This window comes from Atractosteus spatula, chromosome 23, assembly GCF_055471065.1.
Source record: "Atractosteus spatula isolate fAtrSpa1 chromosome 23, fAtrSpa1.hap1, whole genome shotgun sequence".
Taxonomy (NCBI): Eukaryota; Metazoa; Chordata; class Actinopteri; order Semionotiformes; family Lepisosteidae; genus Atractosteus; species Atractosteus spatula.
Window position 1 is genome coordinate 6,834,442 of NC_142728.1, and position 20,533 is coordinate 6,854,974.

At 37.8% G+C, this 20,533-nt stretch overlaps 1 protein-coding gene across 1 annotated transcript in view; it reads right to left on the reverse strand.

The window, feature by feature from the left end:
* Positions 1–2,688: 2,688 nt before the first annotated feature.
* Positions 2,689–20,533, reverse strand: part of brinp1 (BMP/retinoic acid inducible neural specific 1) — a 121,197-nt gene continuing 103,352 nt past the window's right edge. The window contains exons 6-8 of the mRNA XM_088940623.1: positions 17,969–18,205; positions 16,407–16,629; positions 2,689–6,011 (exon numbers count right to left, since the gene is read on the reverse strand). Of these exons, the coding sequence (XP_088796749.1) occupies positions 4,871–6,011; positions 16,407–16,629; positions 17,969–18,205 (1,601 nt within the window). The 3' untranslated portion in view covers positions 2,689–4,870. The remainder of the gene's footprint in view (positions 6,012–16,406; positions 16,630–17,968; positions 18,206–20,533) is intronic.

Here is a 20,533-nt window from a genome sequence, read left to right on the forward strand (position 1 = left end):
CAATAATCATCTACAAATACCAAATATAGAGCTATCCCCCAGTGAAATTATTTTCTATGTCTTAAACCTAAAGCTTTTTAAATCCTACACCATACAGAATTGTAATATAGATTTTAAGATAACTGTGTCAGTCACAGAGAAGCCATCTCTTTAAAGTCTTTCTTTCAGTATTTTGCTGACACTTCCTTATTTGGATTCATATGTCTGGTATTCTGTATCCAAGAGCAATTGTTAATTTTAACAATCTCAGAGTTAGCATCAATACATTGAAATAGACAAAAGCCAAGACCTGGAAAAGGTCCAGTTGAATAATGCGTTTGATAGCAACAATGCTCCACACACTTTCCCTTTCCTTCTAGAATTGTAATGGTATAAAAAGCTTTGCCTAAACATATCCATATGCGTTCAAGAGAGCCATAAACGTGTTAATTGTTTCAAGTGTGAAAGTAAATGTCTGCTTCTTGATTCTGCCGTATGATAAATGCTGAAGTAATATTCCAAGAAAAGCTGCTCATTTTGCTAGAAAACACCCTGCCAGAAATGTAAATGCAAGATGAAAGACAATCCAGTTAATGGAATCACTCTTTTAGTCAAAAAGCATATGAATATAATTTTAGCATACTAGTTGTAATTCCATGAAGACCATGGAAAAAAAAACTGACCACTAATCTGCCATCTGCATGCAGGTTCCTTCATTGGGACAATTTCATTCCTGAAACCTACCCTCTTTCCAGGCTGAAGCAGGCATGATGAAAACCTCTCTGTATAAAAGAGCTGAAGATGAAATAAGAGTGTTAATATAATCAAACCATCAGCTAATGGACCCACACCAGTAGAAGATAAAGAACAACACCCTGCTAGGCCATGAACCAAGTGGGCAATGAGCCTTTCCTTTCATGTGCACTGAATGCATCTAGCAAAAAATCCAGTTGGACCTGAAAGTGGTCCTTTCCACATTGAAGATCTTCCTATTGCTATACTCCAACACATGGTGTTCCAGTAATAATTCAGCCCCATGAATAATTTTGTTTATTTGATCAGATTGCACATAGGGTGGGTATAAAGCTCTGTATTAATGGTTTCCATAGCCCTTAATCTCCTACACACAAGCCTCCTGGTTTCAAACTTACGAGTCTAAACTCAGGAGATATAGTTTCTTGTAAAATAACTCTGACTGATGCAAAAAAGAAGAGTCTTAAGTTGCATTAGTTTCACCATATCAATAAAAGCTCAATAGAGAGTGTAAGTGTTGTGAATTGTTTATATGTCATGCTTTGCAGTTTGTAAGAAATTCCAATGAATTATCATATATCACATATTATTACTGTAGCAATATTTCTCCATGTCATAGCATTTTCTCTTGTTTTTATGAGTCTCCCAAGAGTTTGCATGATTTTAGAATTATTTGAATGCATTTGCGAGTGTTTGGAGGGAATCCTTAATTTACAGATTTGTAATTGTAAATTTTGACATGGATGTACTACATATTAAGGGATGTTTTACTGTGTGTATCTTCAAATATATGTATCACACGAAAGAGCATTAGAAATAACTACACAAATGCTTTCTTTTATAAGAATAAAACAATATAACTCACCTTAGGATGTCTTCCACAGAGCAAGTTATCTGTTCTTCTATTTTGTAACACATAATTTCTAGAAATATACACACCTGGCATCTTGGTTATTCTAATTTCTTGACAGTGATGAAGCGCACATATGGGGAGCTATCAGTTTGTTACAAGAACAGCTGCAGACTGCAGGTTTTGCCAGCTCCAGTCCCAGTTATGTCTAACTCACAGTTTTGGCTGCAAGCTCTTAGGAGTTCTTAAATTGGAATCAATATTCCAAATAGTAAGAGACCTGATATCACCTGGGGTGAATATGTCCCTCTGTGCCACAGCTCTTTGAACTGAAGAAAAAAAGGTGAGGCCAGATGGAATAACTTCAGGAACACCTGCTGGGTGACTGGATGGTTCCTGAAATTGAATTTTGCATACTCTTAGATTTAACTAAGACTCATAGTTCTCTTGTGTGAGAGTTGTGTTAAATCACTGGAGTGAAACTGGAAATCAGAAGTTTTACATTTAATCTTTTTGATCATTTAACACATCCTGTATGTTAATTGAAGTCAAAGGATCATAATCAAGATTCAATAGAAAACAGATACAGGACGAGTAAGTTAAAATAGCTCTTCACGGTACTGTTAACCATCACTACTAACAGCCAATAATTTAATGAAAGTGTTTAAAAAGTAAAAATAATCAGATTCAGATATAGTCCAATATCACATATCAGAAATGCATATGTACTGTATCAGTCCCTGTACTCCATAAAAACTTTTGTTTTAAAAAAGTTCAAACTGTCTGAAAACTAGCTCTGGATTTCTTACTCTTACTAGGATGTATACAAAGCTTCTCAGAGCACAGGCAATAATATTATGGGACATTTTATTTTAAAGAAAGCTACTAGTGTTAATTAGTATGATTTTAACTACTAAAATTATAATAGTAGCATGAAAAGCACTATTGCAGGTGCCCAATATGTGTAGATTTTATTTCATACATTGCCAGCCTTTTGTATAAGATTTTTTATGTTTGAGTAAGATCAAGGATTGATTTTTAATCTTTTCTATCGGTATAAAAGTCATTCTAAGTGAATTAAGCACTTTGAATTGAAACAGCAATAAGCCAGTAACTTCATTTTAATTCCATTAACATCTTAAGACAATGAAGGAAATTAAATATTATTTCTGAGAAATTACACAATATGTTTTAACACTGCCTGCAATAATGGTTCTGCTTCTATTCAAACTTGAAAAGTCTAGACTGCCTAATTAGTTTTGTGTAGAGTGGTCTTGCACTTCAGTTTGTAAGCATTTTGGGGGAAAAAAGTGAAAACAACAAGACGCTGAAATATAGTATATAATAGCAGCCAGCCATCGCGAACATTGACTTTTTAAAACAAATCATAGATCCCCTTATGTCAATACAGTAGCAGTATAGTTCAATTCAGACTGTACTCCACTTATAATCACTTCATCTATGAGGACCTTAAATTGGTTCTCCAGACAATATCCATTTCTTCAGCAGCCCTTGCACACAAACTTCTCAAAGAAAAATAGGCTTTTGTTCTCTTTTTCCTGCTTTAATCAGAGCTCAATATTTCTTAATCTAGTATCATCTTACATTTGTTGGCTAAGATCCTAACAAATTTCTTTCTATGTACTCTGCAGTTATAATGATGCGTTAAAGGGACAGTTAGCAGGCACTTAATTATATAATAACAAAAAACAATAATCAGCAGCAGCATAAATTGCTTTCGATCATTAAAACAGCTTTACTTAGAGCAAAATGTTTTTTTTCTGAAAAGTAGTTCAGTTTTTTCTACTGAACAGCAAAATAAAAAACCCAAAACATTCCTGTCCCTCAATATGTCATATTTTGCTTATACTTACATACTGGTATAGAATTGTTTGAAAAGCCTATGGCTATTTTTTTCTGTTAGTTGAATCCTTAAAAATTATAAATCATGGTACATTTTTATGCGGGGTGACCATGGATGTACACACAAACAACCAGTTAGCACTTAGAAAATGAGAAACAAACAGCACAGATGACCTACTGTATACAGTACATACAGAATAGAGCACATTTAAGGGAACATCTGGATTTTGGTGCACTTATGAAATAATGCCTTATAAACTACTGTAGGTCTCCAAATAAACGCAATGGCTGCTGATGTGTTATGCTTTACTCCTACTGTATATATATTTTTTCCCTGCACTGTGCAGTCTTTCATTATCTTTGTGGGACCTACATTTTCAACAGTGAGACATGTGCATATTTTATGGCTCTTCTTCTGTCTGCAGTAAGACTGCGTGACTAAGCAAATGATCAATGTCCAAATTTGCCTGAAGATCAAAATCCTTAATTCTTAACACTCCAGCAAGCGGGAGGTGCACACACCACACCAGCCTTCACTTTGATTTAGCATCGATTGTCCATCTTCAGAGCGCTGTATTTCACTCAAGCACTAAGAACCTGCAAGAAATGTGGGTGGAATTCTTAATTTTCCTTATACTACTGAGAAGCTTCTGTAGGTCACATAAAGCACACACTCTGATGGATAGGTGTCCGCGTTACATACAGCACAAAGTAAAACTGCAAAATGATTTAATTCCTTGTGGATATCTTACTATGAAAATAAATCATACTCTGTAGCCATATTGATTGTCTTTATTTTAAAGACAACATGGTATCATAGTGCACTTCTCCTTACATATAAAGAGAAATTTGCAGGCTGTGTTTCGAATTTTGTATGTAACAAAGACACTTAATCACTCTCCCTTTAGAGTTGCTATGTGCTATAATAGCCTTCTAACACTACTACATGTACAGTAGATAAAATAATGTTGACTTCTAAGCAGCAACATTGTTTAATCTCTTATAATTTATTCATATTAAAGCTTCCCATTATTTTGTTTACCCCATTTGATTTTTCACAAAAATGTGCTAAAATAAAAAGATATATCACCTGGTCTACTCTTATCTTGTTTTATTAGTAATATTTAAAAATTGTTTTACTTGGTTAAGAATGGCAGTATTTTATGTACCTTTTTTTTTCTTTCAGAGTAAAATCAAGGCCTCTTGATCACCAGATGTTTCACTTCTTTTTTTCTTTTTTCTTTTACGTTCATTAAAAGGAAACGACAAACATGCTTCGACAAATATGGTACAGTCTTGTTAAATGGTTTTAGTTTTCCAACGCAGAAATTTTCGCTCTTTTTGTCTTTTTATGTATAATAATTACATTTACAAATTCAGTTGTACATCAAAAAGCAAAAAAAGCAGTAAAGGAAAAAAAACATTTCAGCAGAGTTTGGCAGTCAGATGGTCGGATTGTTTCAAGATCTCCGTGTTGTACATGTCCAGGGCGTGGTTCACTCGAATCATCTCACTGTTGTTCAGCTTCAGCCGGTGTTTCAGCATACAGGAGAAGAGGTCCAGCTGGGGTTTCCCGGGGGCAACTGGGGGAGCAAGCCGATTGATTCGGTCCCTTATGTCCAACAGGAGCAGCATGACGGAGGAGGAAGAGTAAAACTGGGTCCCCTGAGTGTACGACTGGTTAACCTGCTGCACAGCACTGCGTAGCAGGTCTGCGTTAAAGCGCAAGCTGTACCCAAAGACCTGAACGTCCGAGATCTTGATGTAAATCTGCCGCTTTGCGGGGTCTGAGAGATCCACGGGCCCCTGTGCCGTTTCATTCCGTAGGGTGGAAGGCAGCTTGGCGCGGCTGCGAAGGTAAATGTGGACGGTTTCGAAAAAGGTCTTCCACCGGTTGCCAAGTAGCAGGGTCCAGTTGTAGCACTGGGTGTTCTGGAGCCTCACCTTCTCCCAGCGAGGGTAGCCATGTTCCCCGAAGGGCATGTTCCATCCTTCCGAATGGCTTCCACTGAAGGGGTTAATGTAAACAAAAAACATGGGGTCAATGCTGCTGTTCCTCATCTGGCAGATCTTCATGGACAGCCCGATGATCATGTGGAGGTAGTCCATTCGGTTCTTGTTGCTCTTGAGGGTGAGAGACATTCTCTTGCGCCACCGGGGATCGAAGAAGGTGTCCAGGCGGATCTCATTACTGATGAATGTGGTGTGGACGTACAGCCGCGAATCCATCTTCTGCAGGAGGTACTTCAGCTCCAGGTCCTGGAAGTCCAGGTCCGTCTCAAAGCTGATGAACTGCTCGCTGCGCTCGGAGTCCACATTCTGGGGCTCACAGCGGCCCCGGTACAGCTTGTAGCCCTTGTTGCAGGAACCACACAGGGAAATGTTGGCTAGGCTGCACATGGCACAGCTGTTGTTCCCACCGATGATGCAGGGGATAGGTCTTTGGCACAGGCTGGCACCAGTGTGGCAGACACATGTTCTCTGGCTTTCCAAAAAGGTCCCCCAAAACCCATTTTCATTGCAGTACAGAAAGGATTGGACCCGGTTCAGCCACTGCAGTACAGATCTGTACCAGACAAAAACACACACAAATAAACAGAATAATTAGACCATGCACCTTCAAACTGAAAAAGTCTGTTTGTTCTTATCCAATAAATGCTCTTTTAAAGGTTCCTTTTATCCAACCTTTTTTTTATTTTGTGTACCTCAAATAAACCTAGTCACATCTCATTAAACAGAGGTGGGGACAAGGTCAAGCTAACACATAAATAAGTCCACTCCCTGAACATTTCACTGACACTGGCCACTGTGCTTTGAGAAGACACTAATCTATTGCTAGAGGATGTCACAAAGACCCATGTTCCCCTGGCAATCAGTATCCACTTAGAGTGCACTGAGAGTCCTTCTTTTAATATGTTTCTGTGCATTGTCTTCCTAGGTTGACAGAAGTTATAAATGCCCATAATATTTGCTCTTGTTCACAACTGGTCATTATTTCATTTGCAAAAACCAAGTCTGCTTACTGCTAGCTCATGTGGAGTTTTCGTTTACTAGGTACAGTAACTCAAAAGAATATATGTTTTGCATAAGTGGCAGTTCTTACTACTACTTTTGATGAGCTAAGTAAGGCATAGAAAGGATTTTTTTAATCATATGGATTGAGAAAATGTAAGTAGGCTTTAACTGGTCTTGAACCTTGAATTATTCTGTTTGCTGCTTGATGCTTTGCTAAATCAATATTTTGCATGTACATAGTGATAGACATACAGGCAAAAATAAACATAGCTGTAAACAAATAGTATAACATCTTTTTAATATGCATAATGTCTGGTCATTGAAAAATATCTGATGTTTAATGCAAGTATTTTACAGTGTCTGCCTAATTCTTTAACATCTTTAACATAGTATATGTCTATATTTAGCCTATAAGAAGTGTGTATTCAAAGGTTATACAACTCATAAGTGTAGACAACTCATAAGTGTAGACATTCAGAACAGAAATAACCGCAGGTTCCTTGTTCTGTGATTTTGTACTTTAATGTAAAAGACATAGACAGCTCAGTACTGAAACGAGAAATGTTTTACCATAATGGTATATACTGTATCATTTCATACATGATTTCATTCATCTCATTGTACTATTGGAATTACAACCTGATCTCTGTTATATAAAAATATGGGAAGTGGTACCAAGGAAAAAAAAAGGTCAGTTCTTTAATGATCAATTGATTTATAGAAAAAAATCCCATTCAATCCCAGTTCCCACGGATCATGTGGTATTCTGTCATATAATGTGATGTAAAAATTACACAGAAAATTGAAGAAAAGCCATCTGAGAAGTGAAGTACAGAACTGGTCTATTGCTGCACATTTGTGTTAATATCGCTAGAGCAATTCAATTATTTTTTACTGCTTTTCAAAAAATCATATAAATAACTGCTCACAGCTTATCACTTTTTATGCAGCCAATGCAATTCATCTGATCTACAATATATCGCTCAAAGACTTTTACAATTTTAAACCTGTCTTTCAGTCTGGGTTGTGTGGCTTACTTCAAATTACTTCAGCTTTGGGGATAGCATACAAGCTTTTTTTCAGGCTTCTTTAAATTTGCCACAGGGAACAAAGTGAAAATGACTAGAAATTAATGCAGTTTGTTATTGTAAGCACCAGACCTTTCCCAAATGTGCTAAATGGAGACTAGAGACCTTGATTTGGAGTGCAGGTGAGGACTTTTTTGAGGGGCTCAGTTCTTTCAAAAAGGAAACATACCAAATTAAATTAAACAGGTCTTGGTTGCCAGGGCAAAGAATTACATTTCAGATGTTTGTTCTATACCCTATAGGTATAATATGATTCATAGCTAGCAGTTAATATTGGTTTTATGAATATTTTTTTTCAATTCAGTATATTGTAAAGAATTTGGAAACAAATATGAGAACTGACAAGTGCACTTCATGTGGGAACTTATAGATGTTCCTTTGGTACTGTTAATCAGGTTGGGGTACATTAATTTCTTCGTTTATCAGGTTAAAAAAAAATGGCAAAAGACTCCATACAAGCAATCCATCCCATCTCATGAATGCCTCACTCACAGAATTCACAGTTTGTGATTTTCTGATTTTTACAAAGCAACTGTGCAGCTGAGATTACAGCTTCTTTGGGATACCAATAATGTCAAGCCTCTCTACATTTTCATTATAAAAAACATTTAATTATTGTCAACCAGCTACCGGCTGTGTGTTAAGGTCATGATAGTAATTTTCATCCCTCTGCAGCTCCTGTATGAACTGAACTAACACAAATAAAATTGAACACTTATTCAATTATACTCTAGTTGTGATTTATTTGTGTGATAATGGTCTAAATAGCAAATGCTGAAAGGTGCAGGAAAATGGCTGAGAATCTGGCTCAATTTTAAAGATTCCTAATGTTTGGAAAGGGAAATGTCAACTACAGTACTTGAGCAGAATATCTATACTGATGGAAATAAAGTATTTCTTGAATTTAACTTCTTTAAATGTTTACTTTTCTTGCAACCAAATTGTTGTAATACTTTCAAAAAGAAAAAGGAAGATCACTAAACTTCATGAAGAAAGACACAAATATAGAAAACAACTAAAACTTCAGTTTTATGATACACACAATAGTCCAGGTTTTTTTAACAATAAAATATGTGTTTATATATTGGATTTTCTATCCCAAAGCACTTTACATATAGGAAGGAACCCATCAAGCACTGCAGCACAGCACCCACCTTGGTTACTCAGCAACCATTTTGCAAGAGTTCTTCACTAAATAGCTAAAAGGTGATAAACTGCTTCATCAATTCAATTACCGGAAAACTTTAGGAAGGTCAAAGTGTGGTCCACCAACAAGGTCTGCAAACCCATCAACAGCACTTATAGAAGCAACCAAGTTTTCTTTGGAGGTCTCCTATTCTAGTAAGTGCAAGGTCCAACCTTCTGTAGCTTGTGTGATCTGATGAGATCAGGCTACTAAGCAGTAATGCTGCCTTTCTTCTCAGGTGATATTCATTTCAATTGCAGTGTTGCTATTATTCAATTCATATATTTCTCTGTCAGGCCTTACTTCATCTTTCAACCATTCCTAAAATATGCATTCTTTATTTGATAATAAAATATTGTATGTACAGTGCATAGCAGCATATATGTTGTATCAGACTTGATTTAAAGCAATAATTTATTCTTTTTGACTAGAGGTGCTAAACATTCACAATTCCTCCTCTGTTATTTCTATTTTCAGCTACGGATATGAATCATGACCACCTACAATGAAAGTTTTACCAGCTGTGCTTCACTTCATTAAAGAAGAATTGTACTGTCTGCACTTCCTTGTTAATTATTTTTTAAATGTTATATATCCTGTTGTATATGCCTTGTTCTCATATTGCATTACATGAAAGGAAAGCAAAGGTACGGTATGTAGAAGGCTGCTGTAATGTAATAATGCAGTAACTTCTGAACCTGTGTGTAACAGACTAAAAGGCAAAATAACTATCCAATAGCAAAGGCTTTGCAAGAAAACAGTTCTATTAAGTGATCTTCCAGAACTTCCAGAATGGCATGACAACTGGCATTGCTTTAACCCCAGCTGCTCCAGGAGCACAGTATAAATGGCTGACCCTGCGCTCTGACCCCAAGCTTCTCTCTCCCCATTTGTGTGCCTGTGTGTCTCATGGAGAGCAAGCTGGGGTATGCAAAAAGACATTCCTAATGCAAGATATTGTACAGTGCCTTGCGAAAGTATTCGGCCCCCTTGAACTTTTCAACCTTTTGCCACATTTCAGGCTTCAAACATAAAGATATAAATTTTTTATTTTATGTGAAGAATCACCAACATGTGGGACACAATTGTGAAGTGGAACGAAATCTATTGGATTTTTGAAACTTTTTTAACTAATAAAAAAATGAAAAGTGGGGCGTGCAAAATTATTCGGCCCCTTTACTTTCAGTGCAGCAAACTCACTCCAGAAGTTCAGCGAGGATCTCTGAATGATCCAATGTTGTCCTAAATGACTGATGGTGATAAATAGAATCCACCTGTGTGTAATCAAGTCTCTGTATAAATGCACCTGCTCTGTGATAGTCTCAAGGTTCTGTTGAAAGCGCAGAGAGCATCATGAAGACCAAGGAACACACCAGGCAGGTCCGTAATACTGTTGTGGAGAAGTTTAAAGCCGGATTTGGATACAAAAAGATTTCCCAAGCTTCAAACATCCCAAGGAGCACTGTGCAAGCGATCATCTTGAAATGGAAGGAGTATCAGACCACTGCAAATCTACCAAGACCTGGCCGTCCCTCTAAACTTTCAGCTCAGACAAGGAGAAGACTGATCAGAGATGCAGCCAAGAGGCCCATGATCACTCTGGATGAACTGCAGAGAACTACAGCTGAGGTGGGAGAGTCTGTCCATAGGACAACAATCAGTCTTACACTGCACAAATCTGGCCTTTATGGAAGAGTGGCAAGAAGAAAGCCATTTCTCAAAGATATCCATAAAAAGTCTCATCTAAAGTTTGCCACAAGCCACCTGGGAGACACCCCAAACATGTGGAAGAAGGTGCTCTGGTCAGATGAAACCAAAATCGAACCTTTTGGCCACAATGCAAAACGATATGTTTGGCGTAAAAGCAACACAGCTCATCACCCTCAACACACCATCCCCACTGTCAAACATGGTGGTGGCAGCATCATGGTTTGGGCCTGCTTTTCTTCAGCAGGGACAGGGAAGATGGTTAAAATTGAGGGGAAGATGGATGCAGCCAAATACAGGACCATTCTGGATGAAAACCTGTTGGAGTCTGCAAAAGACCTGAAACTGGGACGGAGATTTATCTTCCAACAAGACAATGATCCCAAACATACAGCAAAATCTACAAAGGAATGGTTCACAAATAAACGTATCCAGGTGTTTGAATGGCCAAGTCAAAGTCCAGACCTGAATCCAATCGAGAATCTGTGGAAAGAGCTGAAAACTGCTGTTCACAAACGCTCTCCATCCAACCTCACTGAGCTCGAGCTGTTTTGCAAGGAAGAATGGGCAAGAATTTCAGTCTCTCGATGTGCAAAACTGATAGAGACATACCCCAAGCGACTTGCAGCTGTAATCGCAGCAAAAGGTGGCTCTACAAAGTATTAACGCAAGGGGGCCGAATAATTTTGCACGCCCCACTTTTCATTTTTTTTATTAGTTAAAAAAGTTTCAAAAATCCAATAGATTTCGTTCCACTTCACAATTGTGTCCCACTTGTTGGTGATTCTTCACATAAAATAAAAAATTTATATCTTTATGTTTGAAGCCTGAAATGTGGCAAAAGGTTGAAAAGTTCAAGGGGGCCGAATACTTTCGCAAGGCACTGTATATGGCTAAAAAAGTGATCTTATCATAACTGAAAGAAGTGCAAAAACAACCCTGAGAATTGTATTAACATGCCCCTGAGACGTGTGCTTGACTGTTACTTGTTACTCCAATTATAACTCCTTGTGCTTTGGGAATAATGTTAATACTAATTTTTTATCCATATTATTGGAAAAAAAGGTAAATGCCACACTCTAAGGTTGTTGATTTACTCTGACACCATGCTGAATGCTAAAGTACTATGTTGCTGTCTGAAGAACTATATAAACAAACCAGTAAACTGTGATCAAACTGCCTTTATTAAAGAGCATCTTGTATCTGATAATGTCCATCACACTACACATGTGACTAAAGACACTGTATCCAATTCTTTCAGTGGATACTGAGAAAGCTTTTGAGTGGCTTTAGATCATATACTGTAGCTTTAAGATCACTTTTCATTCACATACTTAATATGTTTTCTAGGAACACTCATCAGGGATGAGCACCTTAACCTTTTGCTGTTTGTCCTGGGTGCCAATGAGGTTCTGACCAGCTTAAGCAATACAATCTTGGGTCAGTTCAAATTTTGGGTCCAAGTTTCATCAATATGGTTAAACTCTTATACACCAAACCTCCAGCAATGACGTTAGCAGGCAACAAGTGCTCTACACAGCGTTCCTAAGGGCTCTCAGAAGGGATGTCTACTTTCACTTTTGGTTTTTCTTAGCTAGGTCATGTTTTCGTCAATCTACAATTAATGCAATTCTCCTGTCTTCAGCATAAAAGTTATGCTGGGGGGCTCAACTCTGCCATCTTTCTTCAGAAGGAGACACAATCAAAATTTTACAGAGGTCAGAAGTGATTCTTTCTTAGCCATTGCATTTACAAATATTTACAAAAAAAAATTTCCATTCATAACTAACTGTGTGGGCGAGTGAGGAAGGGGAACTGGAAAGCAGAGTGCAAACTCACCAGGTACTGTCGTCTTTCAATGGTTAATAGGTGTGCTAATCACAGAGGGGGGTAGAGAGCAAGAGACAAGATAGTGTAGCAGCAGCTAACAGTGCTCAAGGCAGAGAAAATAAACTGCTATGCTTATATAGGGGGGAGAAATGAAATAACAATGAGTGGAAAATGTTGAAAACCCTATAATTAGAATAATAAAAATCCAAATATAACACACACTTAAAGCATAAAAATTCAACATTGGGCAGAGGGATTTACCCTATAGTTAATTTATAAATATTGTACAGTACATTTCATTACACTGTATTGTACTTTTCAGTAATGAAACACAAATAAAATGCAGAGAAAAAATAATACAATCACTTAGGTTCTCCTCTGACATGATTACAATACAGGGCTATTCACAATTTTCCTGAAAAAAGCACAAGACAATATGAAGAGGTACATACTCTATACTACTAAACCACGGAAGAAATGTATCATTCTACAGTAGTTGCACTTTTGGAACTAATGTAAACTTTCTGTTCCTCAAAAAGTTAATCATGGGACACATGGGAGTTTTTAAGTACAGGATCTAGAAGAGATTTACTGTACATAACCCAGAGAGAGGCAGTACAGTGAAATTTGTCTTAACCTGCTTGGCCATAGGACAAGGACCATGCACAGCAAGGAGTTAACTAAGGGGAGATGGGGATGGAGGAGGGTTACACTTAGATACTGTAGCACTTTTCTGGACACTCCACTCAAAGCGCCATACAGGTGATGGGGACTCCCCTCCACCACCACCAATGTGCAGCATCCACCTGGATGATGCGATGGCAGCCATAGTGTGCCAGTACACTCACAATTTATCAGCTATCAGTGGGGAGGAGAACAGAGTGATGAATTCCGAGATGGGGATTATTAGGAGGCCATGATCGTTAAAGGCCAATGGGAAATTTGGCCAGGATGCTGGGGTAACACCCCTACTTGTTTTGAGAAACACCTTGGGATTTCTAATGACCACAGAGAGTCAGGACCTCGGTTTTATGTCTCATCCGAAGGACGGTGCCTTTTTACAGTATAGTGTCCCCCTCACCACACTGGGTCATCAGGACTCACACAGGCTGCAGGGTGAGCACACCCTACTGGCCCCAGTAACACCACTTCCAGCAGCTACCTTAGTTTTTTCCAGTAGGTCTCCCATTTAGGTATTGGCCAGGCTCACACCTGCTAAGTTTCAGTGGGTTGTCAATTGTGAGCTGCAAGGTGATATGGCTGCTGGCCCAAAGGACGATAAGCCCATGTGAGCTTTTAACCCTGCCGATCTGCCTTTCCCTTCCCCATTCGCTGACAAGCTTAGATAAGGAAAAAAGGGGCAGCTGCTAAAGCACTTAATATATTAATATATTTTCAGTTTTTCTTCTCTTTACTTTTTGCTGACATTTACTGAAACCTCATATCCTTACAGAAAGATAAGGGCATCTTAATCTTATACATATATTAGATTTAAATAAATGTGTAAGCTGCATTTAATAATTTCACAAAATTGAACACCATAGGAGGAGTCTAAATACTTTTGCAAGGCGCTGTTATTAAGACTTGGCTTTCTGTATGAAGATATACAAAATATCCTCTTAGACATTCTATACTAATTTGTGCCTCATAATTATGCAATTATAATATGGTGTTCGCTAGAAAAAATGTATATATTCACTGAAGACTTTCTGGCTTTCTCTCCAGTTTTATACAGGAATTTGCTCCTTGCAATTACGTTTCCTTACTTCTATCTTAATTTGGAGTGATAAAGGAATTCATTTTCCAGCAGATATTTATTATGAGTATAGATTTTACTCATTCTTGGACTTACAAACTCACTCTGCTCTTCTTATTTTTTCCCTGTATGTCTCATTTCTCCAATGTGCTCCCATTTCTGGCTGGTGAATATCAGAAGAAATTAATTTAAAAAAACAGAAAGAAATCTTGTGTTTCAGGCACCTTTTCTGCTCAGCCTACAAAACGTTGCACTTTTTCATATAATAGACACAGCAGAACCGGCGTTAAAATATGCCGCCAGTCAGCTATAAATGCTGAGCAGCAATGGGAGCTTGGCAAGGCACAGTTTTAGCAGTCATCGGCTTTCTTTTGCTCCCTGGAGGTCAACCTCGGAAATGACTGCTGCACTGAATAATTAGTGGACCTTGTTTGCGTTGCCTGTGGTAGTCTGCTGAGTCTCCACAGCTAGACAGTTATTTTCTCTTTCTCCTCCCAGGCAAAATCTGGACTCCTGGGTTGCAAGAAGCCCAGCTAATAGCATGCAGTGGGATACAGAGCTGGTCCCACACCTACTGGTGCCTGCGGCTATGTAAGTAATTTTCGGCAGACTTGGCAAAAGGGATTAACGCCCTCTGCAAACAAGTTTCTGACAATCCTTTGCTCTGGCTCAGAACCTCATTGTAATAGATAGCAGAACTAAACTGCTCCTGGAAACTCAGTTAAGATGTTTCATTTTCTCTTGATCTGCTTTAATCACAGCCTTTCTTTCTAAAGACAATGACATATTCTGCACAGCTACTATCATCTCTTTTCAATGTTCTTTATTTTAAAAAAAGTGTATTAAACACAAAATAGCATATTGATAATACTTTAAATAAAAATAGAACTCACAGGAGCAAAAGAGGAATAAAAACATCATAATGAGTGACAATAACCAGATGGATAGAGAAAACATCCTGACACACACACCATTTGTTTCTTTTTTTCTATTTAAAATCGGTTATGTTTTCATCAGTAACCAACGACATGTACGCTGTTTTGTTTTCATTCTTCTCTTTACATAACTAATGAGAAAAACACATCAGAACTGGCACCACTTAAATGACACAATTTTTAATCAATTTTGCCAAGTGATTTTACAGTAGACAGTGTAATTTCTGATCACAAAACCCACTGCCTTCTCTGAGATGAATTCCACAATATGCAAAGCTACCTCTTTAATTGAACAAGATCTAGAAAGGTGATCACATTTGCTTGTTCCTACCTTTATGCATAGGTCACGTCAAGTACATTTTCCTACTGTATGTTTTGTTTTTCAAACTATCATGGCATGACTGTACTGCTTGATTTACTGTGGCATAGTAAAATCAGGTATTTCCTTGAAGCTACTGTATGCATGAGGAAATATGGTGAGGAATTGAATCCATGCTACCTACACTTAAGCTAGTGATGCTTCACTATAGGGCTTCAGAACACAACTCAGACTCCTCTCATCTCTAAACTTCTTTGCATTCCTTCCTTCCTTCGCTTTTGCTAAAACGGGTAGTAGGTTGCAATGTTGCAACATTGGCAGTGAGAGAATAAGCCGGCTGAATAGTTTAGTGGGGAGGTATACACTGCACAGTAATGACAATAGACTGCTACCCTGTGTTAATCTGCTACTCTAATTAAGACCATTTCATAACCCTACCTCTATGCCTGCGCTCTAGGTTTCAGAATTCCTGGTTCATTAAAAAGGAAAATTCTCAGATTATATTGCCCTCTGTGCTCCACAATGAGCGCTTTAATGTGAAAGCAAACACTGGAACCTCATATGGATATTTTTGCCAAGAGTCAGAGCTCACTTAAAGGGTTTCTTACATGGCTGGTGGGAAACAGTTCTAGGACCTACTATTCTCCCAGCCATCGTGTGGCATATTGCATATGCATATTGCTACAGGACTAAAAGTATGAAAGAAGGTTTTCTATTTATTGAAGTTACACCCCCTAATATATGTTCCTTTTTAATGCCAACACTTTGCAGTTTATCATACACTTGTGATAAAATGTTCCCTGTGGGCAAACTATCGGCAAATTTCCCATATAACCTAATTACTACTAACCACAGAAAACTGCATTCTTTGTGCTTTGAGTAGGTAGCTGTGTCAGAATACTCTACATAGGCTGCAAAGGGACAGGTCAAATTTCATTTCATGTAGAAGGGAAAAGAACAGAGACACATTTCAGCTGTGGAACCTTCTCCAGATGTTTAGACTTTTTTCTTTTCAGCACTGAATACACTTTGTTTCTTTACACTTTGAGGAGTTGATCCAAGATTCGAAAAATGACCATGTAGATGACCAAAAGTTGTTGTACAATGCCAAGTGAACTGGTTTACCTCTCTCTAGGCATCTGGTGGTTGGGGTTGTGGAGGCAGCGAATGCTCAGGCCAAACAGTTTGCGTGCTGTGCGCTGCATCTTCAGCTTTTGGGCCTCCAGGGAGCTCTGCAGGAGCCTATAGCGCGCCTGTAGGTCCCAGTCATTCCCCCACAGCAAGTGAATACTGCTCACTGGTAAGAAGTGAGTTGAAGGCAGTCGTCGAAGAAAAGATTTAAATTCATCTAGGAGAACAGGAAAAATAACAATTTGTGAAATCTCTAGATACCGTCTTTAGCCCCCTGCTACTCACATCTCCTTTCTGCACGTATAAAATAATACTGTAAAAAGCGTAACAAAGGTGTGTCTATTGCCCGGATAGCCTTCGATGGCAACTTTACTGCTTGAGAATTATTTCAGTACCCTTGAAAACTGAACTCATTTAGTAGGTCTCTGTTTGATACAGACTTTTCCTTTTATTTCAAAGGAATTTTAATAATGTATAATGTGCTGCACAAAAGCTGTATATGGCACCATTTGTCATCAGAACCATTTAGTTTATTATTTTGTAGAAAACTGATGAAAATAAGTAAAATGCTGCGGTATGTGTTCTTCATTACCTCTCAGAAGAGCAATTTGGCAAGCTACAGTGTGTAACTGACATGGTTGTCACACCTAAATAATTAACTTGATTATCAATTTTCCTACATGACTTGTGCTTTCTGGTTCATATTTCACTGAAGATTTTAGGCAAGGTAATCCATTCAAGTAATTGTTTCAAAAGCTATGCTTGTAATAAGACCTGGCTTCCCTTAACTACTTTGTCTTTTGCAGTTCTACATTCAGTTACATCTAGTGTATAAAGCCCTTTTTAATGTTTTGAGACTTGCATAAATTGTCAAAGTACTAATGCAGTTTATATTTTCATCAATTCCAGAGTCATTTTCTGTGAGGAGTAAAAACCTTGTAGCTTTGTTTAAGCAGCTCCTCACACCAACTATAATTGTTTTATCCCTCATATTTCACATGGTTTCTACTTCTGCCCTATGATTTTACAAATATTCTACTCCTTGCATGGTACAGTAGCTCTGGTTTTCAGATTTACGTGATAGCATTCCACTTTGTAAAACCCAACCATATAAGTGAAGCTCAAGTTTGGCTAAATTGCTAATGATCCATTTTTGCTGAATATTCTAAAACACAAATTACATTAAATTAGTGTTTTAAGACAGATCTTAAAAGTTTATAACATTGAGTGCACTTTTCAACAGATGGAACCTATATGAATGGAAAATCAGAGCAGTTGTAATGATCCCAAGTGTTAAGGATGTTGCATTCTTAAAAACGTCATCCAACTTAGTTTCCTTCTGCAGTTTATCCTTATCAACAATAACACATGTGCTGAAAAAGTATTTTCTTTTCTCCTGATCTTAGCTATTTAAATGGCTGAGCTCGCATCAAGTAGAAAGTCTTAAGCCACTGCCATATTGCAAGCTCTTACCCCAAAGACATGCCATATGCTTCTTTGCTGTGTTGTCAATTTTAAGATTTACTGTCCTCTCAGCGAGGAATTGCTTATATTACCTGAATTTTCAAAGTCCTTGTAGGATGTTGCCCATGTTTCAGCCATGGCTGCTAAAGTGTTCTCCATGATTTGAATGTCGGTGATCGGACAGTTGCACTGTGGGAACTCCTCAGCACACTGGCAGATGCACTGGCTGTTACGACACACGTACTCGCCCTCTCCATTGCACATGATGTAGCTCAGGGCCGACTGCACAAACCTTTCCTGGAGGTACTCGGGGAAGATGACCTGTAGACCTGGAGAGAAAAAAGAAATTGCAATCCATTCTCTTTGGAGACATCAGAACATCAGAACCTATAAATATAAAGTAGAAGTCAGAAGGTTGACAATTCTGAAGCAACATTTGTCAGGCTATAGTGTAGAGTAGTGGTTAAAGTTCAGGACTCCCAGCACTCCATTTGAGAGTTTCAATCCAGTGTGGGTTGCTGCTGATGTAACCCTTGAGCAGGAAGTGTTGTAAAAATGCACTACCAACTGCTCTGTTCTGTATTTAGGTTTTCATTTATTATGAGAATTTATTCTGAATGGACTTTTCTGGTTGAGCAAAGGATTAAAAAGAAACTAAGATTTTGCTAATCTTTTCATCTTTAAATACTGAAAAAAAACACTTAAATAGAAAATAGACCAAGTATATTTGGTCTAATAATAATTCACTATGTAATCCTGTTGCCGTGCAGATTGACAAGAAACAAGAATGTAGATTTGATCCTTTCTGGGCAGAGGAGGTTGCATTTTGAAAATGTTTTTTTTTTCCAGTAGACTGTCTGAACTACTCATCACAGCTAGTTATTTGAAGTTGACACATTCTTTAGAAACAAACCGAAAGTATTGGTACAGGAAGCTGAGAAGGTTTCTAACGGTATCACTGACAACTACAGAGCTCAAAATGAAGATGTTTTTTTTTCTTACTTTGGAAATCTTCTGTTTTAAGTCCTAAATATTAATTCTTTTACACTTGTAAAATTATAAACCAATTTCTTTCAGTTTGAGATAAACGTCTTTTGATGCGGGATGAGGGTGCATTTAAGTTTTAGTTAGAGTTCAAGACATTCCCAAATATTCTTGGGCTTCATTCAAATCCAGATCTCTGTTTGATGCACTGAAAAGCCTTTGTAACTGCAGGGCCCAGCATAACCTAGCAGAAACATAATGAATCCCTTCTATTACTGGCACAACTTCTGTGTCTTTTTCCAGTAATTTAATCTTAGTTTGCAATTTTATGTCTACAGTCAAAATAACATCACGTGAAATAAAATATAACTTTGATAATAATGAGCTGCCACATATTTGCTGCATGTTTCTACATACTCTTCTATATAGGTAGACAATGTCATGGAACATACTGTATTATTGATTTATTTATGATGATGACAATTAACGAGCAGATAACTGGGAGGCAAGCTTTCAACAGAGAGGTTGGGATGGGATCTAGGCAAGAAGAAGTTGTTTTACAGATGTTAATATTTTTTTGTAAGTTCATCTGAGTTAGCTAAGCTAAATTCAGAGAAATCTGGTACAGAGCCAAAGTCTATGGAAAAGCTAGGGCTCTAATAGTTGTCCGAATTGATTGCAAGGTTGAGGCTTGATTCAGATAATTGTAGATCTATACCTTTAATATAATAAGCCATTAGATGACATATACTGTGCAAGGCTAGGCACATGCAGGCAATGGAGATTAAAATCTGAATTAAGTAAAAATATTAAAACACATGACAATGAGATATCACCAACCTACTACTGGACAGTGACCTCCAGTGAGGTTAAAGTGAGAAGCCTCTTGCTTAATATATTTACAGTAAGTTGTGATTGGCAGCAGATCAAAATTTTAACCCAGGCTTATGTTCATATAGGCATTAAATGATCGAGTAAGTACCATCATTAATGGTGTGGAATTCCACATTCAGCATATATTGTAAATAAATATTTGTATCTCTAAAGCTTGCTGTATTCGCTTTTTTTATAATGTAGTTTCTGGAAGATAATTGAGGTTTTAAAGGAACAAACAGCAAACACCGAAGAGACATTTATCAAAAGATTGTATAGGTTTCTTTTACATGTTTTGAGTCCCTAAATTAGCATCTGGGGGTTATTAATCTTTTTAATTCCAGAACATGGCCCATAAGCTTTTATTTCTTCCACTATCCCGCCTTTAACCACAAAATAACAATTTAATCATTGTTTACCTTACATTACTTGAATGGGGCATTAAATGAAAATGAGGAATTACTTCCCCTCATAACAAATTTGGACATCTAGCACTGAAACTTTAATCTTCTGTCAAGCCTGCCTGATGTTATTTGAAGTAAACAGACATAAAAAACAAAGAGTATATACCAATATACTCTTTGGGCGGAACGATGGCCCTGTGGCTGGAAGGTGGCCAGTTCAAATCCCACGGCCAGCAGAGAAATCCTACTCTGTTGGGCCCCTGAGCAAGGCCCTTAGCCCCCACTGCTCCAGGGGTGCTGTACAATGGCTGACCCTGTGCTCTGACCCCAAGCTTCTCTCTCCCTGTCTGTGTGTCTGTGTCTCATGGAAAGCAAGCTGTGGTATGCGAAAAGAAA